General features: G+C 54.8%; 2 protein-coding genes across 4 annotated transcripts in view; one reads left to right on the top strand and one right to left on the bottom strand.

Moving 5' to 3' along the window:
• ESYT3 (extended synaptotagmin 3) overlaps positions 1-12,894 on the top strand; it is a 53,928-nt gene extending 41,034 nt beyond the window's left edge. The window contains exons 8-23 of the mRNA XM_040440966.1: positions 3,227-3,347; positions 3,889-4,065; positions 4,843-4,925; positions 5,007-5,055; positions 5,133-5,222; positions 8,183-8,245; positions 8,346-8,414; positions 8,494-8,556; positions 8,685-8,771; positions 9,048-9,197; positions 10,127-10,497; positions 10,576-10,665; positions 10,775-10,906; positions 11,076-11,181; positions 11,271-11,320; positions 12,705-12,894. Of these exons, the coding sequence (XP_040296900.1) occupies positions 3,227-3,347; positions 3,889-4,065; positions 4,843-4,925; positions 5,007-5,055; positions 5,133-5,222; positions 8,183-8,245; positions 8,346-8,414; positions 8,494-8,556; positions 8,685-8,771; positions 9,048-9,197; positions 10,127-10,497; positions 10,576-10,665; positions 10,775-10,906; positions 11,076-11,181; positions 11,271-11,320; positions 12,705-12,741 (1,738 nt within the window). The 3' untranslated portion in view covers positions 12,742-12,894. The remainder of the gene's footprint in view (positions 1-3,226; positions 3,348-3,888; positions 4,066-4,842; positions 4,926-5,006; positions 5,056-5,132; positions 5,223-8,182; positions 8,246-8,345; positions 8,415-8,493; positions 8,557-8,684; positions 8,772-9,047; positions 9,198-10,126; positions 10,498-10,575; positions 10,666-10,774; positions 10,907-11,075; positions 11,182-11,270; positions 11,321-12,704) is intronic.
• CEP70 (centrosomal protein 70) overlaps positions 12,855-24,020 on the bottom strand; it is a 64,804-nt gene continuing 53,638 nt past the window's right edge. For 2 of the 3 annotated variants that reach the window (XM_040440968.1, XM_040440967.1), the window contains 13 exons: positions 23,782-23,945; positions 21,512-21,571; positions 21,029-21,125; positions 20,855-20,943; positions 17,962-18,039; positions 17,776-17,863; positions 16,798-16,896; positions 16,452-16,622; positions 16,234-16,383; positions 13,751-13,910; positions 13,569-13,677; positions 13,383-13,462; positions 12,855-13,286 (listed from right to left, as the gene is read on the bottom strand). In XM_040440968.1, coding sequence (XP_040296902.1) covers positions 13,222-13,286; positions 13,383-13,462; positions 13,569-13,677; positions 13,751-13,910; positions 16,234-16,383; positions 16,452-16,622; positions 16,798-16,896; positions 17,776-17,863; positions 17,962-18,039; positions 20,855-20,943; positions 21,029-21,125; positions 21,512-21,571; positions 23,782-23,945 — 1,410 coding nt within the window. In that variant the 3' untranslated portion in view covers positions 12,855-13,221. The remainder of the gene's footprint in view (positions 13,287-13,382; positions 13,463-13,568; positions 13,678-13,750; positions 13,911-16,233; positions 16,384-16,451; positions 16,623-16,797; positions 16,897-17,775; positions 17,864-17,961; positions 18,040-20,854; positions 20,944-21,028; positions 21,126-21,511; positions 21,572-23,781; positions 23,946-24,020) is intronic. The other variant, XM_040440969.1, reaches the window with a different exon arrangement.

The following is a 24,020-nucleotide window of genomic DNA, read 5'->3' as shown; positions in this document are numbered from 1 at the left end:
GAGTCCATAGTCTCACCGCTCTTACAGTAAAGAGTCCATAGTCTCACTGCTCTTACAGTAAAGAGTCCATAGTCTCACTGCTCTTACAGTAAAGACTCCATAGTCTCACTGCTCTTACAGTAAAGAGTCCATAGTCTCACTGCTCTTACAGTATAGAGTCCATAGTCTCACTGCTCTTACAGTATAGAGTCCATAGTCTGACTGCTCTTACAGTATAGAGTCCATAGTCTCACTGCTCTTACAGTATAGAGTCCATAGTCTCACCGCTCTTACAGTATAGAGTCCATAGTCTCGCCGCTTTTACAGTAAAAAATCCTCTTCTATGTTTGTGTAGAAACCTTCTTTCCTCCAGATGCAGAGGATGTCCCCTCGTCACAGTCCTGGGGATAAATAGATGATGGGAGTGGTGATCTCTGTACTGACCCCTGATTATATTTATACATACAGTTGTGTTCAAAATAATAGCAGTGTGTTTAAAAAATTGAACAAAGCTCAGAATCCTTCTAATAGCTTCTATCTCCATCCACACAGATGCATTGGGAACACCACACATTCTATTCCAAATCAAAACATGAAGAAAAATATATCAAATTTGTGTTGTACTTTTAAAAAAAAAAAAAAGAAAAGTGAATATTAGACTGTTCAAAAAAATAGCAGTGTTTGTCTTCTTCTTTACAAACTCAAACATTCACTCTATAAACTGAGAAATGTCTGAAGCTTTTCTTCCCTCTGAATCCCGTCACTAATACTCCGTTGTATACCCGCTGTCTCTGAGACCTGCTGGACGTCTGTGCTGTTCGGAGTCACCACCTTCGGGCCCCTGTGACCAGGTATTCCGGCCCCGGAGGATCGGACCACAGTCCACCGTTCTTCTCTATTTCTTGGTTTTGCCCCAGAAACTGCATTTTTATGTCACCCACAAGTTTCCTATTGGATTAAGACCCGGGGATTGGGCCGGCGGCTCCATGACGTCAGTCTTGTTGGTCTGGAGCCGAGACGTTGCCCGTTTACTGGTGGGTTTGGGGTCGTTGTCTTGTTGGAACACCCACTTCAAGGGCATCTCCTCTTCAGCATAAGGCAGCATGACCTCGTCCAGTATTCTGATGGATTCAGACTGATCCGTGATCCCTGGTCTGTGATAAACAGGCCCAACACCGTAGTCTGAGACACATCCCCATCTCATGATGCTTGTCCACCATGCTTTACTGTCTTCACAGTCTACTGGGGCTTGGATTCAGTGTTTGGGGGTCGTCTGACAAACTGTCTCCGGCCACTAGACCCAAAAAGTACCATCTTCCATCAGTCCCCAGAATGTCTCTTCAGGCGGTCAGTGGGCTCTTTGGCGGATTGTAAGCTCTTCAGCACACGTCTTGTTTTCCACCAGCCGGACTTTGCGGGGGCTTCTTGTAGATCGCTCGGCCTCACATCGTCGTCTTCTCCTTGTAAAGCCTCTTTCACACGGGCGTCATGTTTTTGGGCCGGATAAGATACGGGTGCATCGCGGGAAAATGCACGATTTTTCTGCGCGAGTGCAAAATATTGTAATGCGTTTTGCACGCGCGTGAGAAAAATCGGCATGTTTGGTACCCAGAGCCGAACCCGGACTACTTCACAGATCGGTGTTGTGTAGATTGTGTTATTTTCCCTTATAACATGGTGATGGATTATGTGACGGACCATGTGATGAGCGCAGTGATGTCACCACAGGTCCTTTTCCTGCAATCAGCAAAGATGAAGACAGAAGTGATGCCGGCTGCGCGATCAAGTGGATTAAGGAGAGTTAAATTATTATTATTTATTTTTTAACCCCTCCAGCGCTATTGTACTATACATTCTGTTTTCAGAATGCTATTATTTTCCCTTATAACCATGTTATAAGGGAAAATAATAATGATCGGGTCCCCAGCCCTCATCTTCCTGGAGCTGATTGTTGGCCGAGTCCTCGCCATTTTGGCTTTTCTTCTATCCATTCGAATGGTAGTTTTTCGCTTTCTTCCGCGTCTTTCAAGTTTTGGTCGCCATTGTAAAGCATTTCTGATCATTTTAGCTGAGCAGCCGATCATTTTCTGCACTTCTTTATAAGTTTTCCCCTCTCCAATAAACTTTTCAATCAAGGTGCGCTGTTCTTCTGAACAATGTCTGGAACGACCCATTTTCCTCCGAATTTCAGAGAAATGCACTGTAACCGGCAGGTACAACATTTGCTGCCTTCCTGCCTTAAATAAGGGCAATAATTGCCACCTGTTATTTAAAGAATGAATGACCTCACTCATTGAGCTCCACACTGCTATTATTTTGAACATGCCCCTTTCTATTAGTGATTCTATTACACAGAATCAGCAGCATGCGGGTCATGTCTGTTGGGTTTCTATTACTCTCTACACCTGCTAGTAAATTATTTGCCATGTAGAAATATCATCTCTACCAAAAACAGTGACTGATCAGGTTAGTGATGTCTGACTGCTATTATTTTGAACACAACTGTAGCTATTAGATCTCCTCTCAGTTGTCTTTTTACTGTGAATAACCCTAATTTTGATAATCTTTCTGGGATCTGTAGTCCGCCAATTCCGGTTATTACTTTAGTTGCCCTCCTCTGAACCCTCTCCAGCTCTGCTATGTCTGCCTTGTTCACAGGAGCCCAGAATGTACACAGTCCTCCATGTGTGGTCTGACTAGTGATGTGTAAAGTGGCAGGACTATGTTCTCATCACCGACATCTATGCCCCTTTGATGAGTAAAGGGTTAAAATAACCTCAGCACAGTGCACAGGACGGTGCGAGGGGGGCCACTAGGTGGACGGAGCGAGGGGGGCCACTAGGAGGATGGAGCGAGGGGGACCACTAGGAGGACGGTGCGAGGGGGGCCACTAGGCGGACGGTGCGAGGGGGGGGGCCACTAGGCGGACGGTGCGAGGGGGGGGGGGGCCACTAGGCGGACGGAGCGAGGGGGGGGGGGGCCACTAGGAGGATGGAGCGAGGGGGACCACTAGGCGGACGGTGCGAGGGGGACCACTAGGCGGACGGTGCGAGGTAGGGGCCACCCAGTGGACATAATGTGCAGCAGTGAAGCCTGAGGTTCTAATAGATGTAGAAATAGTGGCAGAGTGCCGTGTGCACAGATATAAAATGGTGAATTTACATGGGACTGCGCATCCTGCTCCAGCATCTGGCGGGTGCTGCAGTCCGACCCGGCTCATGGTTTCCTCCTTTTTGGTCTCTTGCAGCGACATGTCGGATGGGATGATAGTCGACCTCATCGCGTCCCATCTGGTGCTGCCCAACCGATTCACGTTCCCTCTGAGCGGCCAGGTGAATACGGCCCAGCTTCGCTTCCCCGTACCGCAGGTGAGTAAAACGGACGAGAGACTTTATTGTCCTTGTACAAGACGTGCAGGAAACGGAATTCCGAGCGTGTCCTAGAGACAGCGCCCGAAAAACGATCCAGAATCATAACGGCCGTAACCATTCATCTCATTATTAAACCTCTGATTGCAGAACTATTCACGTAGCGATGTGCGTTACGTCACAAGCCCCTGACTGTGGCGGACCCCCAATAATGCTTCTCTTTCAGACGCATTCTCAATACTAGGAGAGGGGCCCCAGTGATCTCCTCTTTTCTCCACACGGTTACGGCCTCCGTACCGTAAAGTAATACCGCCACATAACAGGCGCCTGGGAGACGCTCTCTTTAAGAAAAAACACGTGTTGATTCGCCTCTTTAACCAAAGACGGCGTCAGTCTGAAACGTGGACCCCGAGAAGCGCTGTACTGTGCACTACTACATCCGTGTCGCCGGGCTCTTACCCGGGCGTTCCTTCTAAAATCCGACTGCCACCAATAGCCGGGGGTGACGGGGTGAGCGCTGACGTCACGGTCTCCATTTCAGGGCGTTTTGAGAGTTTATCTCCTCGAGGCCGATCACCTGATCCCGAAGGACAATTATCTGAAGGGCATCATAAAGGGCAAGTCTGACCCGTACGCCATCCTGAAGGTGGGCAACCAGAGCTTCAAGAGCCAGACCATCAGGGAGAACCTTAACCCTCACTGGAACGAGATGTACGAGGTGAGAGGACACGCCCCATGTGACCTACCTCTGTGCCCTCCTACATGTAGTGGTAGATACTGTGTGGTATACAGCAGATATCTCCCCCCCATGTGTGGTATACAGCAGATATCTGCCCCCCCCCGTGTGGTATACAGCAGATATCTCCCCCCCGTGTGTGGTATACAGCAGATATCTGCCCCTCCCCCGTGTGTGGTATACAGCAGATATCTGCCCCTCCCCCGTGTGTGGTATACAGCAGATATCTGCCCCCCCCCCCCGTGGTATACAGCAGATATCTGCCCCTCCCCCGTGTGTGGTATACAGCAGATATCTGCCCCTCCCCTGTGTGTGGTATACAGCAGATATCTGCCCCCCCCCCCCCCCGGTATACAGCAGATATCTCCCCCCCGTGTGTGGTATACAGCAGATATCTGCCCCTCCCCCGTGTGTGGTATACAGCAGATATCTGCCCCTCCCCCGTGTGTGGTATACAGCAGATATCTGCCCCCCCCCCCCCCCCCGTGGTATACAGCAGATATCTGCCCCTCCCCCGTGTGTGGTATACAGCAGATATCTGCCCCTCCCCTGTGTGTGGTATACAGCAGATATCTGCCCCCCCCCCCACCCCGTGGTATACAGCAGATATCTGCCCCTCCCCAGTGTGTTGTACCTACCTGTGCCCAATCTCCTGCAGTGTCCGTGCTGTGCGCAGTATAACCCATGTAATAGGCGTGTTGCTCAGGGTATCTACATGTATGTGCCACTCCACGTGTGACTCCGCCCCTTCTCTCACAGTTCGTCATCCATGAGGTTCCCGGGCAGGACCTGGAGGTCGATCTCTATGACGAGGATCCAGACAAAGACGACTTTCTGGGGAGGTAACGTAGGCTGGATGTGGAGGGGGCATGCGTGTTCCCGGGGTGGTCATACATGTAACGTGTGCACATTGTGTCCCGCAGTCTGGTCATTTGTCTGGAGGGCGTCATGAAGGATCGGATGGTGGATGAGGTGAGTGAGGTGGCGGTGGGAGGTGGGTGAGCAGCGATTGGCGGCTGACCTCTGACCTCCGCTCCTTCCCTCCGCAGTGCTTCCCGCTCAGTGACGTAGTCAGCGGATCCGTCCATCTGAAGCTCGAGTGGTTCTCCCTGCTGGCTGCTCCAAATAAGCTGCAGGAGGTAAGTGACCCTCCGCTGGGCCCCCCTTAACCTGGGAAGGTTGCAACCCTGTACTTACCTCAGAGATGACACTGTACTTACCTCAGAGATAACACTGTACTTACCTCAGAGAGGAGCGGTGATCTGATAACACTGTACTTACCTCAGAGAGGAGCGGTGACCTGATAACACTGTACTTACCTCAGAGATAACACTGTACTTACCTCAGAGAGGAGCGGTGATCTGATTACACTGTACTTACCTCAGAGATAACACTGTACTTACCTCAGAGATAACACTGTACTTACCTCAGAGATAACACTGTACTTACCTCAGAGAGGAGCGGTGACCTGATAACACTGTACTTACCTCAGAGATAACACTGTACTTACCTCAGAGATAACACTGTACTTACCTCAGAGAGGAGCGGTGACCAGATAACACTGTACTTACCTCAGAGATAACACTGTACTTACCTCAGAGAGGAGCGGTGATCTGATTACACTGTACTTACCTCAGAGATAACACTGTACTTACCTCAGAGATAACACTGTACTTACCTCAGAGAGGAGCGGTGACCAGATAACACTGTACTTACCTCAGAGATAACACTGTACTTACCTCAGAGATAACACTGTACTTACCTCAGAGAGGAGCGGTGACCTGATTACACTGTACTTACCTCAGAGATAACACTGTACTTACCTCAGAGAGGAGCGGTGATCTGATAACACTGTACTTACCTCAGCGATAACACTGTACTTACCTCAGCGATAACACTGTACTTACCTCAGAGAGGAGCGGTGATCTGATAACACTGTACTTACCTCAGAGATAACACTGTACTTACCTCAGAGATAACACTGTACTTACCTCAGAGATAAGACTGTACTTACCTCAGAGAGGAGCGGTGACCAGATAACACTGTACTTACCTCAGAGATAACACTGTACTTACCTCAGAGAGGAGCGGTGATCTGATAACACTGTACTTACCTCAGCGATAACACTGTACTTACCTCAGCGATAACACTGTACTTACCTCAGAGAGGAGCGGTGACCTGATTACACTGTACTTACCTCAGAGATAACACTGTACTTACCTCAGAGATAAGACTGTACTTACCTCAGAGATAAGACTGTACTTACCTCAGAGATAACACTGTACTTACCTCAGAGATAACACTGTACCTCAGAGATAACACTGTACTTACCTCAGAGAGGAGCGGTGATCTGATAACACTGTACTTACCTCAGAGATAACACTGTACTTACCTCAGAGAGGAGCGGTGATCTGATAACACTGTACTTACCTCAGAGATAACACTGTACTTACCTCAGAGAGGAGCGGTGACCTGATAACACTGTACTTACCTCAGAGATAACACTGTACTTACCTCAGAGAGGAGCGGTGACCTGATAACACTGTACTTACCTCAGAGATAACACTGTACTTACCTCAGAGAGGAGCGGAGACCTGATAACACTGTACTTACCTCAGAGATAACACTGTACTTACCTCAGAGAGGAGCAGTGATCTGATTACACTGTACTTACCTCAGAGATAACACTGTACTTACCTCAGAGATGAGCGGTGATCTAATAACACTGTACTTACCTCAGAGAGGAGCAGTGATCTGATTACATTGTACTTACCCGAGTGGTGACCCGGTGATCTGATAACACTGTACTTACCTCAGAGAGGAGCGGTGACCTGATAACACTGTACTTACCTCAGAGATAACACTGTACTTACCTCAGAGAGGAGCGGTGATCTGATAACACTGTACTTACCTCAGAGATAACACTGTACTTACCTCAGAGATAACACTGTACTTACCTCAGAGATAACACTGTACTTACCTCAGAGATAACACTGTACTTACCTCAGAGATAACACTGTACTTACCTCAGAGATAACACTGTACTTACCTCAGAGATAACACTGTACTTACCTCAGAGATAACACTGTACTTACCTCAGAGATAACACTGTACTTACCTCAGAGATAACACTGTACTTACCTCAGAGATAACACTGTACTTACCTCAGAGATAACACTGTACTTACCCAAGTGGTGACCCGGTGATCTGATAACACTGTACTTACCTCAGAGAGGAGCAGTGATCTGATTACATTGTACTTACCCGAGTGGTGACCCGGTGATCTGATAACACTGTACTTACCTCAGAGATAACACTGTACTTACCTCAGAGAGGAGCGGTGATCTGATAACACTGTACTTACCTCAGAGATAACACTGTACTTACCTCAGAGATAACACTGTACTTACCTCAGAGATAACACTGTACTTACCTCAGAGATAACACTGTACTTACCTCAGAGATAACACTGTACTTACCCAAGTGGTGACCCGGTGATCTGATAACACTGTACTTACCTCAGAGAGGAGCAGTGATCTGATTACATTGTACTTACCCGAGTGGTGACCCGGTGATCTGATAACACTGTACTTACCTCAGAGATAACACTGTACTTACCTCAGAGAGGAGCGGTGATCTGATAACACTGTACTTACCTCAGAGATAACACTGTACTTACCTCAGAGAGGAGCGGTGATCTAATAACACTGTACTTACCTCAGAGATGAGCGGTGATCTGATAACACTGTACTTACCTCAGAGAGGAGCGGTGATCTGATAACACTGTACTTACCTCAGAGATAACACTGTACTTGCCTCAGAGAGGAGCGGTGATCTAATAACACTGTACTTACCTCAGAGATGAGCGGTGATCTGATAACACTGTACTTACCTCAGAGATAACACTGTACTTACCTCAGAGATGAGCGGTGATCTGATAACACTGTACTTACCTCAGAGATAACACTGTACTTGCCTCAGAGAGGAGCGGTGATCTAATAACACTGTACTTACCTCAGAGATGAGCGGTGATCTGATAACACTGTACTTACCCAAGTGGTGATCTGGTGACGTCTCTGCGTCTTTTATTCCAATTTAGGCGACAAATGGTTTGTCCACCGCCATGATCATCGTGTATTTGGACAGCGCCAGTTGTTTGCCGGTAAGTGATTCTGGTGTGATGTGTTATGAGACAGGGAGACGCCCTGTGTGTGGCCCACCTCTCCGTGTCGCCCACTAAACATGTCCTGTTCTTCCTGCAGAGAAACCATTTTGAATATTCAAACAGCGAGTACTCGGTCCAGAAGCAGCGGAACACCCCATCCCTGAAGGTGAGGAGCAGCGGCGCCCCTTCTCACTGTGTTCATGTTCTCTGCTGTTCTCTGATCCCATGTTCTGTGTTCTGTGCAGAGTGAGAAGGAGCCCAGCTCGTATGTTGTCATGTATGTGGGGAAGAAGTCAGTGAAGAGTAAGGTAAGTGGCTGCAGGGGCCCAGCTTCTTCATTACCGTCTCCTGCTCACACAGCCCGGGGGTGGCGGTAGTGACTGCGGCGTCATGGCTGCCCTCCATTGTCAATCAGTAACGTCTCTTCTCCTGACAGACCTGCTCCGGCACCATGGACCCCGTGTGGGAACAGGCCTTCGCTTTCTTCATACAGAACGTCCATATGCAGCATCTTCACGTGGAGGTAATATGGCCGCAAGGCCTGAAATGGCAACTGCTGCAAGATTTAAGGGGGAAGGGCTTATAAGATCCCCGCTTGTGTGAGCGGAACAAAGCCAGGACAGGATCTCAGCTGTAAAGTGGAATGTGCCCATTCACTGACAGCAAGCAGAGACTGCAAAATGGGGGAAAATAAGGCTCAAGGGCTAAGAATTCTTTAAATTTGGGTTTTAGACAGCAGAACAGAGAATCATTATTGTGAACTGATCCCCGCCCCGTCCTCATGAGTCTGTGTCTCCAGGTGAAGGCCGAGAACTGGCAGTGCGCCCTGGGCATGCTGGACTTCCCGCTGCATCGCCTCCTGACCAGCGAGGACATGACCATGGACCAGAAGTTTCCACTCACTAACTCCGGGCCCAACAGCTTCATCAAGATGAAGATCATCCTGCGGGTGAGTGTGAGCGCGTCCCCCGCGTGTCCTCCGCCCCCCGAGTGTCCCCCGCCCCCCGAGTGCGTCCCCCGCCCCCCGAGCGCGTCCCCCTCGTGTCCTCGGCCCCCCGAGCGCGTCCCCCGCCCCCCGAGCGCGTCCCCCGCCCCCCAGAGTGTCCTCCGCCCACCAGAGTGTCCTCCGTCCCCGAGCGCGTCCCCCTCGTGTCCTCGGCCCCCCGAGCGCGTCCCCCGCCCCCCAGAGTGTCCTCCGCCCCCCAGAGTGTCCTCCGCCCCCCAGAGTGTCCTCCGCCCCCCAGAGTGTCCTCCGCCCCCCAGAGTGTCCTCCGCCCCCCAGAGTGTCCTCCGCCCCCCAGAGTGTCCTCCGCCCCCCAGAGTGTCCTCCGTCCCCGAGCGCGTCCCCCGCGTGTCCTCCGTCCCCGAGCGCGTCCCCCGCGTGTCCTCCGTCCCCGAGCGCGTCCCCCGCGTGTCCTCCGTCCCCGAGCGCGTCCCCCGCGTGTCCTCCGTCCCCGAGCGCGTCCCCCGCGTGTCCTCCGTCCCCGAGCGCGTCCCCCGCGTGTCCTCCGTCCCCGAGCGCGTCCCCCGCGTGTCCTCCGTCCCCCGCGTGTCCTCCGTCCCCGAGCGCGTCCCCCGCGTGTCCTCCGTCCCCGAGCGCGTCCCCCGCGTGTCCTCCGTCCCCGAGCGCGTCCCCCGCGTGTCCTCCGTCCCCCGCGTGTCCTCCGTCCCCGAGCGCGTCCCCCGCGTGTCCTCCGTCCCCCGCGTGTCCTCCGTCCCCGAGCGCGTCCCCCGCGCGTCCCCCGTCCCCGAGCGCGTCCCCCGTCCCCGAGCGCGTCCCCCGCGCGTCCTCCGTCCCCGAGCGCGTCCCCCGTCCCCGAGCGCGTCCTCCGTCCCTGAGCGCGTCCCGCATTACTGAGTGTGTCCTCCATGTCCAAGGTTCTGCACATTGAGGATCCAGACCCGGACTCAGTCTATGCAGGAATTAACTCCTTGAAGCACGGACCAGTCTCCATTAGGCAGAAGTCCCAAGAGAAATCCCATGGAAACCAACGCAAACCCAGTGACTCCCAGCAGCGTCAGCAGATTCACTACGTCCCACAGAACAAGCTGACGCGGAAGGAGAGCATGGACAGCGCCAGCCAGCGCATCAACCAGGCAGGCTCCGTTCAAAAAGTAACCCCCCATCAGACCCCAGGACAGGCCGCTCCTCGCACCCCCAACCTGAAACACCTGCAGAGAATGGCACCCAGCCTCATCTCACTCAGCTCGGTGGCCTCCTCAGTGTTTGACCCCAGTGAGGACCCCAGGTAGGTCTGGTTAACCCTTGCGCATGGACAGGAATGCCCGATACAGCAGAGAACTAATAGTCACCTTCATATTTCCAGTGGTCCTGGTGTGGTGACTGGAGAGATCAACATCTCTGTCCGATACGCGTCACTGCGGCGCTCCCTCATTGTGTCCATCAATGGCTGCAGGTAAGGTGGAGCCCCAATGTCTCCTGGACCTCACCACGACCCTCAGTGGTCTCCCGGACCTCACCCCATCCGGCAGTCACTTAACATTGCCTTCTGTGTTCTCACCAAGGAATCTGATCCAGTGCTCAAACCATGGAGCTGATCCCTACGTCCGCATCTACCTGCTCCCGGACCGGAGGTGGGCCAGCCGCAAGAAGACGACGGTGAAGAGAAAGACCCTGAACCCCATCTACAATGAGAGGTGAGAATCCTGTGACCACAGACATGGCGGCTCCGCTCAGTCTCAATACCAGTACTAGGGGCACAACAGGCATTCCCATCAACCTCTCTATATACTGGGGTCCCTCCTAGGTATTGGGGGCTCCGGGATTGCCAGTGTCTGACCCCCACTCCCCTTCTTTGTCTTCCAGGTTCGAGTTTCTGGTTTCCCTTGAAGATGCCAAGAAACGGACGCTGGACATCGCAGTGAAGAACAACCGGCCGTTTGGATCCCATGAGAGGAAGGAGATGGGGAAGGTGAGTGATGAACACAGCAGTAGGGACTACTACTCCCCTCATCTGTATGCTCGGCCCATGAGCTGAATCTCGTTTCCTTCTCCTCACAGACGCTGGTGGACCTGTCCAGAGAAGATATCGAACAGGGATTCACCGACTGGTAAGTCTACAGACTAACAGGACCGCAGCCCATCGACAACCGGGCAGACCGCGCACATGACGCTTCACCGGGGAGCACACGTGACACACAGCATGGACTGCACACATACAGTACAGACCAAAAGTTTGGACACACCTTCTCATTCAAAGAGTTTTCTTTATTTTCATGACTATGAAGGCATCAAAACTATGAATTAACACATGTGGAATTATATACATAACAAACAAGTGTGAAACAACTGAAAATATGTCATATTCTAGGTTCTTCAAAGTAGCCACCTTTTGCTTTGATTACTGCTTTGCACACTCTTGGCATTCTCTTGATGAGCTTCAAGAGGTAGTCCCCTGAAATGGTCTTCCAACAGTCTTGAAGAAGTTCCCAGAGATGCTTAGCACTTGTTGGCCCTTTTGCCTTCACTCTGCGGTCCAGCTCACCCCAAACCATCTCGATTGGGTTCAGGTCCGGTGACTGTGGAGGCCAGGTCATCTGGCGCAGCACCCCATCACTCTCCTTCATGGTCAAATAGCCCTTACTTTCAAAGTTTTCCCAATTTTTCGGCTGACTGACTGACCTTCATTTCTTAAAGTAATGATGGCCACTCGTTTTTCTTTACTTAGCTGCTTTTTTCTTGCCATAATACAAATTCTAACAGTCTATTCAGTAGGACTATCAGCTGTGTATCCACCTGACTTCTCCGCAACGCCACTGATGGCCCCAACCCCATTTATAAGGCAAGAAATCCCACTTATTAAACCTGACAGGGCACACCTGTGAAGGGAAAACCATTTCAGGGGACTACCTCTTGAAGCTCATCAAGAGAATGCCAAGAGTGTGCAAAGCAGTAATCAAAGCAAAAGGTGGCTACTTTGAAGAACCTAGAATATGACATATTTTCAGTTGTTTCACACTTGTTTGTTATGTATATAATTCCACATGTGTTAATTCATAGTTTTGATGCCTTCATAGTCATGAAAATAAAGAAAACTCTTTGAATGAGAAAGTGTGTCCAAACTTTTGGTCTGTACTGTACATGGAGGCCGGGCACACACACACGAGGCTTCACCAGGGAGCACACGTGACACACACACATGGAGGCCGGGCACACACACATGGAGGCCGGGCACACACACGTGACACACATACATGGAGGCCGGGCACACACACGTGACACACATACATGGAGGCCGGGCACACACACGTGACACACATACATGGAGGCCGGGCACACGGCTGTTTCCGGTCTCTTCACTCCACAGCGCCCCCACAAGCGTAAGTCGTCATGGGGAGGATTTCTGTGTTGCAGGAATATCCTTGTGCGGCAGACGAAGGTTTTGCTGCAGATTCCTCGCCTTGGACTAATGGCCGCCCTCTCCGTGTTTTACAGGTTTGAGCTGACGATGTCCGGCCACCCGACCGCCTGATTTCCGGCAGCCGCCATTTTATCTGGGTGTAAATATGTAGATATGTAATATATTGCTGCAGATTTTCTTATGTAAAGTGTATAATATATAAATATTGCGCCGATGCTCCGGTCTGAGAGCAGATTATTTATTTCCGAAATCAGACGCCGCCGTCATACCGCAAATAAAATTATTTCCATTCTACTAGTCTCCTGAGTCTGGTTTTGCACAAATCCCCCGACTGTCACCATGGAGACACGTAGCGCTGCACACACAGGACGGCTATTCTTCCATTTGCGGTTTTTATTTCAGTCACTTTAGAAAGCCGAGGGACAACCAATATGGCCGTCACTACACGTCTACAATCCTGTCCCAGCGTCACACCGCTAGTCATCCAGTAATGGCGGGCGGGTGGGTGAGGCTCAGCCTTTCGTTGCTTCTGCTCCAGACAGTGAACCCCCACACTGGGCAGATGATCACCAGTATAACCAGTATCACCAGTCACCGGGCCTTCAGATCTTTTAACCTCTGCACCTCGGGCAGAATCTCCTCCAGGTGACTGATTCCTGCAGAGACACAGAGAGGCATAAGAGCTGACAATCTATCCACACTCCGCCACTGGTGCCCACCTCAGATGTCTGCACCCAGCCCCTGGTGCCCACCTAAGATGTCCAGCAGCTCCTTTATTAACTCCTCAAATGCTGGAAAGAACTCCTCGTGCTCCTGCACCTTGTTTACGATACTGCAGAGGAGAAAGCAGAAGGGGTTAAACCCCAAAATACGATCAGAGCACCCTGGCAGCATCAGCATTGCCCAGAACATACCCGGGCTGTGAGCGGTCACCCTACCTGTCTATATCCAGCGTACCGAGGATCTGCTGCAGTCTGTGGCCGCCTTCCTCTTCTCTGCGCAGTTTTCCTACGGCGTTCACTACTGTCCCGGCACTGGCCGTGTCATCTGAACGCAGGATATGAAGGGTTAAAGGGATCAGAGTGACCACTCCGGCTATGTAATTGGGCGAGCGGCTTACCCAGGCCCAGAAGGCAGCGCAGGTTGTTCATGGCGTTGCTCATTTCGCCCAGTTTGCTGTAGACGTCGTTCATACGCGGGTAGATACCGTTCACGGATGGAACGTCAAACAGTTTCTGGAAGTGCGAGACAAGCGCCTGCAGCACATGAGGGGACGATCCCTGCGGACACAAAGAGAGGGGGGGCACATATAACCGGATAACGCCTCCACTCCCTAACGAAGGGGAACACTACAGCAACTGTCCTGGGAAGACTGTTATAAAGGGTTAAACTACACTGCGTGCAGAATTATTAGGCAAATGAGTATTTTGACCACATCATCCTCTTTATGCATGTTGTCTTACTCCAAGCTGTATAGGCTCGAAAGCCTACTACCAATTAAGCATATTAGGTGATGTGCATCTCTGTAATGAGAAGGGGTGCGGTCTAATGACATCAACACCCTATATTAGGTGTGCATAATTATTAGGCAACTTCCTTTCCTTTGGCAAAATGGGTCAAAAGAAGGACTTGACAGGCTCAGAAAAGTCAAAAATAGTGAGATATCTTGCAGAGGGATGCAGCACTCTTAAAATTGCAAAGCTTCTGAAGCGTGATCATCGAACAATCAAGCGTTTCATTCAAAATAGTCAACAGGGTCGCAAGAAGCGTGTGGAAAAACCAAGGCGCAAAATAACTGCCCATGAACTGAGAAAAGTCAAGCGTGCAGCTGCCAAGATGCCACTTGCCACCAGTTTGGCCATATTTCAGAGCTGCAACATCACTGGAGGGCCCAAAAGCACAAGGTGTGCAATACTCAGAGACATGGCCAAGGTAAGAAAGGCTGAAAGACGACCACCACTGAACAAGACACACAAGCTGAAACGTCAAGACTGGGCCAAGAAATATCTCAAGACTGATTTTTCTAAGGTTTTATGGACTGATGAAATGAGAGTGAGCCTTGATGGGCCAGATGGATGGGCCCGTGGCTGGATTGGTAAAGGGCAGAGAGCTCCAGTCCGACTCAGACGCCAGCAAGGTGGAGGTGGAGTACTGGTTTGGGCTGGTATCATCAAAGATGAGCTTGTGGGGCCTTTTCGGGTTGAGGATGGAGTCAAGCTCAACTCCCAGTCCTACTGCCAGTTTCTGGAAGACACCTTCTTCAAGCAGTGGTACAGGAAGAAGTCTGCATCCTTCAAGAAAAACATGATTTTCATGCAGGACAATGCTCCATCACACGCATCCAAGTACTCCACAGCGTGGCTGGCAAGAAAGGGTATAAAAGAAGAAAATCTAATGACATGGCCTCCTTGTTCACCTGATCTGAACCCCATTGAGAACCTGTGGTCCATCATCAAATGTGAGATTTACAAGGAGGGAAAACAGTACACCTCTCTGAACAGTGTCTGGGAGGCTGTGGTTGCTGCTGCACGCAATGTTGATGGTGAACAGATCAAAATACTGACAGAATTCATGGATGGCAGGCTTTTGAGTGTCCTTGCAAAGAAAGGTGGCTATATTGGTCACTGATTTGTTTTTGTTTTGTTTTTGAATGTCAGAAATGTATATTTGTGAATGTTGAGATGTTATATTGGTTTCACTGATAAAATAAATAATTGAAATGGGAATATATTTGTTTTTTGTTAAGTTGCCTAATAATTATGCACAGTAATAGTCACCTGCACACACAGATATCCCCCTAAAATAGCTAAAACTAAAAACAAACTAAAAACTACTTCCAAAAATATTCAGCTTTGATATTAATGAGTTTTTTGGGTTCATTGAGAACATGGTTGTTGTTCAATAATAAAAATTAATCCTCAAAAATACAACTTGCCTAATAATTCTGCACTCCCTGTAGAGCGACCCCGGGGCTGGATACCATGCGCAACATACAGCTGAAAAAGACATGAGTGAGGAGCACGATCAGACTCCCTGCCTAATGTCCGCTTCAGCTGGATGCCAGGAACAGACCGCGCTGCCCCACATCTGGATCAGTCAGAAGCAGGCGACCCTAACAGATACCGGAAAGGTAATAATCAGGATGACGGCTCCGTAGGTTGTGGTCGCTTTTGCTCACACGCTCCATAAGGGCTCGTTCACACGAACGTGTGATGCCCATTGCCGTATTGCGCAATACACGGGCACTGTTCCGTATCACGGATGCGGACCCATTCATTTCAATGGGCCCACAAATCCAGAGATGCGCAACGGAACACTATGGAGTGCATTCTGGGGTTCCGTTCCGTGCTTCCGCACCGCAAAAAGATAGAACTTGCTCCATCTTTTTACGGAACAGAAGGATCGCGGAGCCATTCAAGTGAACGGGTCTGCGATCCCCACGGACTGTGCCCATGCATTGCAGACCGCAGCACGGGCTTCACATGTCGTGTGAATGAGCCCTAAGGCAGCAGCCTGTGCCCTGTGAATGAGAACATGATATTACTGTGCCGCCATCTAGTGGCTGCTGTACAGACTGCAGCTATTGTGCAGCCAGGTCCTCACCTGCCTCTGGTTCTCCACCTCCTCCAGCATTGTATCCACCAGAAGCAGAAGATCCTCCACCCGGACCCCACCAGCCGCCCCCTCGGTCTGGTCGTCCTGCAGGGTGGGCTGCAGCTTGTGTCTCAGCTTCCTCAGAGAGCGGTGCAGCGCCTACAGAGCGAGAGCGATTACACATCACGTACCCGTGTGCCGTAACGCCTTGGGGTCAGGACATCTACCTGCAGCGACAGTAACTGTCCGGCCCACAACTCTATAGTCGGCAGCAGGTGCAGGAAGTCCGACTCGTCTCTGGTCTCTGGACCACGATTCTCCTGATGCCGGGAGCCGGGTTTATAAAGCAGCGGAGGGGCCCGGGGCCCACAGAGTACTGCACGAATATCAGACAGGATCTGAGAGACACAATAGAGGGATATTCACATATTAATTCCAGCGCAAATGCAGTAAGGGTCATACATTGTATTTAACGCTATAACAGAGACAACAATGCAATGTGTGAACGCAGACTAAAGAGCCCTGCACAAAGCACCGTCCGGGCCCCGGGCCCCGCGCCTCCAGAGCCGATACCTTGTACAGCTTACAACAGCTCTTGGCTTCTCTGAACTTTGATGCAGCGACTGGAAGAAGATCCTTCAGCTTCTGAACTCCAAGCTCCCTGCAGACATCCTGCACCGAAACAGGAGAGCAACCGCAATATGAGCAGGATGGATTCATAGGTTCTATACATCCAGTATTATACTCCAGAGCTGCACTCACTATTCTGCTGGTGCAGTCACTGTGTACATACATTACTTATCCTGTACTGATCCTGAGTTACATCCTGTATTATACTCCAGAGCTGCACTCACTATTCTGCTGGTGCAGTCACTGTGTACATACATTACTTATCCTGTACTGACCCTGAGTTACATCCTGTATTATACTCCAGAGCTGCACTCACTATTCTGCTGCTGCAGTCACTGTGTACATACATTACTTATCCTGTACTGATCCTGAGTTACATCCTGTATTATACTCCAGAGCTGCACTCACTATTCTGCTGGTGCAGTCACTGTGTACATACATTACTTATCCTGTACTGATCCTGAGTCACATCCTGTATTATACTCCAGAGCTGCACTCACTATTCTGTTGGTGCAGTCACTGTGTACATACATTACTTATCCTGTACTGATCCGGAGTTACATCCTGTATTATACTCCAGAGCTGCACTCACTATTCTGCTGGTGCAGTCACTGTGTACATACATTACTTATCCTGTACTGATCCTGAGTTACATCCTATATCATACTCCAGAGCTGCACTCACTATTCTGCTGGTGCAGTCACTGTGTACATACATTACTTATCCTGTACTGATCCTGAGTTACATCCTGTATTATACTCCAGAGCTGCACTCACTATTCTGCTCCTGAGTTACATCCTGGGTTGTAGAGCTCTACGAGTAGACTGTTCGGAGGCGGCGATAAGCACACGATGAGTGTATGTATTATATCGGGGTATATAATAAAGCCGCAGCACTGGGGGGTGCTGCCATCAGGAGTACCTGTAGGTGGCGCTGACACTCTACATCTGACAGATGCTCCGGCCGCGCTCTGTGAGGCTCCGCCTCGTCCTTGCTCTCGCGGGTTGGACTATGGCAGTGAGGGAGAAAATACAACAGAAAGGCCTCCTGTTACACGGCGGCACTACACCCGCTATGCTGCGCCGAGTAGACGTCACACATCCTCACCTCAGATTATTCTGGAGGAGAATCTTCTCCATTTTCTTCATCTGCTGCTTGTAGACTCTGAATTCCTTTCTAGAAGGTCTAATAGGGAGGAAGCAGAAAGATCAAGACCAGTGAGGGGCTGCCGCCCGATCCCGAGAGTCACACACTAGAGGACGAGCTGCAGCCTCCGCACAGGAAGCATCTGACCAGTGAGGGGCTGCCGCCCGATCCCGAGAGTCACACACTAGAGGACGAGCTGCAGCCTCCGCACAGGAAGCATCTGACCAGTGAGGGGCTGCCGCCCGATCCCGAGAGTCACACACTAGAGGACGAGCTGCAGCCTCCGCACAGGAAGCATCTGACCAGTGAGGGGCTGCCGCCCGATCCCGGGAGTCACACACTAGAGGACGAGCTGCAGCCTCCGCACAGGAAGCATCTGACCAGTGAGGGGCTACCGCCCGATCCCGGGAGTCACACACTAGAGGACGAGCTGCAGCCTCCGCACAGGAAGCATCTGACCAGTGAGGGGCTGCCGCCCGATCCCGAGAGTCACACACTAGAGGACGAGCTGCAGCCTCCGCACAGGAAGCATCTGACCAGTGAGGGGCTGCCGCCCGATCCCGAGAGTCACACACTAGAGGACGAGCTGCAGCCTCCGCACAGGAGGCATCTGACCAGTGAGGGGCTGCCGCCCGATCCCGAGAGTCACACACTAGAGGACGAGCTGCAGCCTCCGCACAGGAAGCATCTGACCAGTGAGGGGCTGCCGCCCGGTCCCGAGAGTCACACACTAGAGGACGAGCTGCAGCCTCCGCACAGGAAGCATCTGACCAGTGAGGGGCTGCCGCCCGATCCCGAGAGTCACACACTAGAGGACGAGCTGCAGCCTCCGCACAGGAAGCATCTGACCAGTGAGGGGCTACCGCCCGATCCAGAGAGTCACACACTAGAGGACGAGCTGCAGCCTCCGCACAGGAAGCATCTGACCAGTGAGGGGCTGCCGCCCGATCCCGAGAGTCACACACTAGAGGACGAGCTGCAGCCTCCGCACAGGAAGCATCTGACCAGTGAGGGGCTGCCGCCCGATCCCGAGAGTCACACACTAGAGGACGAGCTGCAGCCTCCGCACAGGAAGCATCTGACCAGTGAGGGGCTGCCGCCCGATCCCGAGAGTCACACACTAGAGGACGAGCTGCAGCCTCCGCACAGGAAGCATCTGACCAGTGAGGGGCTGCCGCCCGATCCCGAGAGTCACACACTAGAGGACGAGCTGCAGCCTCCGCACAGGAAGCATCTGACCAGTGAGGGGCTACCGCCCGATCCAGAGAGTCACACACTAGAGGACGAGCTGCAGCCTCCGCACAGGAAGCATCTGACCAGTGAGGGGCTGCCGCCCGATCCCGAGAGTCACACACTAGAGGACGAGCTGCAGCCTCCGCACAGGAAGCATCTGACCAGTGAGGGGCTGCCGCCCGATCCCGAGAGTCACACACTAGAGGACGAGCTGCAGCCTCCGCACAGGAAGCATCTGACCAGTGAGGGGCTGCCGCCCGATCCCGAGAGTCACACACTAGAGGACGAGCTGCAGCCTCCGCACAGGAAGCATCTGACCAGTGAGGGGCTGCCGCCCGATCCCGAGAGTCACACACTAGAGGACGAGCTGCAGCCTCCGCACAGGAAGCATCTGACCAGTGAGGGGCTACCGCCCGATCCAGAGAGTCACACACTAGAGGACGAGCTGCAGCCTCCGCACAGGAAGCATCTGACCAGTGAGGGGCTGCCGCCCGATCCCGAGAGTCACACACTAGAGGACGAGCTGCAGCCTCCGCACAGGAAGCATCTGACCAGTGAGGGGCTGCCGCCCGATCCCGGGAGTCACACACTAGAGGACGAGCTGCAGCCTCCGCACAGGAAGCATCTGACCAGTGAGGGGCTGCCGCCCGATCCCGAGAGTCACACACTAGAGGACGAGCTGCAGCCTCCGCACAGGAAGCATCTGACCAGTGAGGGGCTGCCGCCCGATCCCGAGAGTCACACACTAGAGGACGAGCTGCAGCCTCCGCACAGGAAGCATCTGACCAGTGAGGGGCTGCCGCCCGATCCCGAGAGTCACACGCTAGAGGACGAGCTGCAGCCTCCGCACAGGAAGCATCTGACCAGTGAGGGGCTGCCGCCCGATCCCGAGAGTCACACACTAGAGGACGAGCTGCAGCCTCCGCACAGGAAGCATCTGACCAGTGAGGGGCTGCCGCCCGATCCAGAGAGTCACACACTAGAGGACGAGCTGCAGCCTCCGCACAGGAAGCATCTGACCAGTGAGGGGCTGCCGCCCGATCCCGAGAGTCACACACTAGAGGACGAGCTGCAGCCTCCGCACAGGAAGCATCTGACCAGTGAGGGGCTGCCGCCCGATCCCGAGAGTCACACACTAGAGGACGAGCTGCAGCCTCCGCACAGGAAGCATCTGACCAGTGAGGGGCTGCCGCCCGATCCCGAGAGTCACACACTAGAGGACGAGCTGCAGCCTCCGCACAGGAAGCATCTGACCAGTGAGGGGCTGCCGCCCGATCCCGAGAGTCACACGCTAGAGGACGAGCTGCAGCCTCCGCACAGGAAGCATCTGACCAGTGAGGGGCTGCCGCCCGATCCCGAGAGTCACACACTAGAGGACGAGCTGCAGCCTCCGCACAGGAAGCATCTGACCAGTGAGGGGCTGCCGCCCGATCCAGAGAGTCACACACTAGAGGACGAGCTGCAGCCTCCGCACAGGAAGCATCTGACCAGTGAGGGGCTGCCGCCCGATCCCGAGAGTCACACACTAGAGGACGAGCTGCAACCACCAGTATGAAGACCCTGCTGGGGGACTGCCCTACATGACACGTTGTGGACCCCCGCGGGATCCCCGCTCATATACCTGGCCTCCATCTCCTCGCGCAGCCGGCCGTTCTCCTGCAGCAGCCGCTCTTCCTTCCTCCGAGCTTCTTGTATCTGCTCCTGATAGGACTGCAGAGAGAGGACGGGTCAGAGGACCCCCGCACCAGAGACCGCCGGACCCCCTGCCCCTCCCCCTGTCCTCCTGGGGCATCACCTTGATAAGCGCCTTATAATTTGGCCTTGTGTCCAGGTCCAGAGAACCTCCGGACTGACTCCTCTCCAGAACAGGTTCCACTGACGACTCGTAATTCCTGCAAGTAACCAGAAGACGCAGCATGAGTGCAGGGAGCACAACCCCCATCAGTGCGTCCTAATACAGCTAGTGGGTCCACCGTCATAAGAGGCTCAAGCCGCAGCGCTGCCCCTCCACATGCTTTACACCTCAGCTCTGCTGCAATTATTTCACATCTAGAACCCCCATCCGAGCTCACCAGCTCTGCTTCTCCTCCATGCTTTTCACTGCAGTTTTGCACCATTAAGCCACAGCTGTGATCAGTGGATCTGAAGTAATCTTAAAAAACTCTGTTTCCCAAAATGATGATATCAACTGCCCGTACTACTGCCCCAAATCTACAACGGGGAGGATGAGAGGAGTTCTCTGGGGCCCGTCTGATCGTCTCTCCGGAGCAGCGCTCACCTGATTTCATCCTGCAGCCGCTTCATCCGACTCTCGTAACCATCGATGAGATCGAGAATCCTGGAAGACAAGAGCAAAAGCTGAAGATTACTCCCATCATCCATCCAGACCCAAGAGCCCCAGCATGTGACAGAGCGCGATTCCCCAGGTCCAGGGGCCACAGGTGTGACGTCACTCACAGGGTCTCAGGAAAGAGACCAGGGGGTTCACATCAGAGACCAGGGGGTTCACAGAGCCACTGCCCCCCACCATTAACACACATGTGCCTGGAAGAAATGATGCCGAGATGAGCGCCCGGTGGTCCCCGCGCAGCCCCAGGCGGTCGCCCCCCCCCCCCCCCTTCGCGCAGCCCCGGGCCAGGCGGTCGCCCCATAGCCCCGCACAGCCCCGGGCCAGGCGGTCGCCCCATAGCCCCGCACAGCCCCGGGCCAGGCGGTCGCCCCATAGCCCCGGGCCAGGCGGTCGCCCCATAGCCCCGGGCCAGGCGGTCGCCCCATAGCCCCGCACAGCCCCGGGCCAGGCGGTCGCCCCATACCCCCGCACAGCCCCGGGCCAGGCAGTCGCCCCATAGCCCCGGGCCAGGCGGTCGCCCCATAGCCCCGCACAGCCCCGGGCCAGGCGGTCGCCCCATACCCCCGCACAGCCCCGGGCCGGGCGGTCGCCCCATACCCCCGCGCAGCCCCAGGCGGTCGCCCCATACCTCCGCACAGCCCCGGGCCAGGCGGTCGCCCCATACCCCCCGCACAGCCCCGGGCCAGGCGGTCGCCCCATACCCCCCGCACAGCCCCGGGCCGGGCGGTCGCCCCATACCCCCCGCACAGCCCCGGGCCGGGCGGTCGCCCCATACCCCCGCACAGCCCCGGGCCGGGCGGTCGCCCCATACCCCCGCACAGCCCCGGGCCAGGCAGTCGCCCCATAGCCCCGGGCCAGGCGGTCGCCCCATAGCCCCGCACAGCCCCGGGCCAGGCGGTCGCCCCATACCCCCGCACAGCCCCGGGCCGGGCGGTCGCCCCATACCCCCGCGCAGCCCCAGGCGGTCGCCCCATACCTCCGCACAGCCCCGGGCCAGGCGGTCGCCCCATACCCCCCGCACAGCCCCGGGCCAGGCGGTCGCCCCATACCCCCCGCACAGCCCCGGGCCGGGCGGTCGCCCCATACCCCCCGCACAGCCCCGGGCCGGGCGGTCGCCCCATACCCCCGCACAGCCCCGGGCCGGGCGGTCGCCCCATACCCCCGCACAGCCCCGGGCCGGGCGGTCGCCCCATACCCCCGCACAGCCCCGGGCCGGGCGGTCGCCCCATACCCCCGCACAGCCCCGGGCCGGGCGGTCGCCCCATACCCCCGCACAGCCCCGGGCCGGGCGGTCGCCCCATACCCCCGCACAGCCCCGGGCCGGGCGGTCGCCCCATACCCCCGCACAGCCCCGGCCCAGGCGGTCGCCCCATACCCCCGCACAGCCCCGGCCCAGGCGGTCGCCCCATACCCCCGCACAGCCCCGGCCCAGGCGGTCGCCCCATACCCCCGCACAGCCCCGGCCCAGGCGGTCGCCCCATACCCCCGCACAGCCCCGGCCCAGGCGGTCGCCCCATACCCCCGCACAGCCCCGGCCCAGGCGGTCGCCCCATACCCCCGCACAGCCCCGGCCCAGGCGGTCGCCCCATACCCCCGCACAGCCCCGGCCCAGGCGGTCGCCCCATACCCCCGCACAGCCCCGGCCCAGGCGGTCGCCCCATACCCCCGCACAGCCCCGGCCCAGGCGGTCGCCCCATACCCCCGCACAGCCCCGGCCCAGGCGGTCGCCCCATACCCCCGCACAGCCCCGGGCCAGGCGGTCGCCCCATACCCCCGCACAGCCCCGGGCCAGGCGGTCGCCCCATACCCCCGCACAGCCCCGGGCCAGGCGGTCGCCCCATACCCCCGCACAGCCCCAGGCCAGGCGGTCGCCCCATACCCCCGCACAGCCCCAGGCCAGGCGGTCGCCCCATACCCCCGCACAGCCCCAGGCCAGGCGGTCGCCCCATACCCCCGCACAGCCCCAGGCCAGGCGGCCGCCCCATACCCCCGCACAGCCCCAGGCCAGGCGGCCGCCCCATACCCCCGCACAGCCCCAGGCCAGGCGGTCGCCCCATACCCCCGCACAGCCCCAGGCGGTCGCCCCATACCCCCGCACAGCCCCAGGCGGTCGCCCCATACCCCCGCACAGCCCCGGGCCAGGCGGTCGCCCCATACCCCCGCACAGCCCCAGGCGGTCGCGTTCCCCACGCACTCACTGCTGATCCAGGTGGCTGTTCTGCTGCGGCTGCCGCCTGACCAGTTGCAGGAAGGTCTTCCTCCTCTTCTCCTCTGCAGCCGCCGCCTGTGACAGCCGTTTCCTCAGACATGCGATGCTCTGCTCCTGCTCCCGCAGATTCTCCTCATGTTTCTGGCAACACTCCTGACAAGAGGCGGCAAAGAATAGCGCAGGACGAGGAGGAGCAGATTGGTAAAAGGAGAAAAATGAGAGGGCGGT

The sequence above is a fragment of the Bufo bufo genome, chromosome 7, assembly GCF_905171765.1.
Source record: "Bufo bufo chromosome 7, aBufBuf1.1, whole genome shotgun sequence".
In the NCBI taxonomy this organism is placed as follows: domain Eukaryota; kingdom Metazoa; phylum Chordata; class Amphibia; order Anura; family Bufonidae; genus Bufo; species Bufo bufo.
The sequence above is the reverse complement of the archived record's forward strand: the minus strand, read 5'-3'. Positions and strand labels throughout refer to the sequence as shown.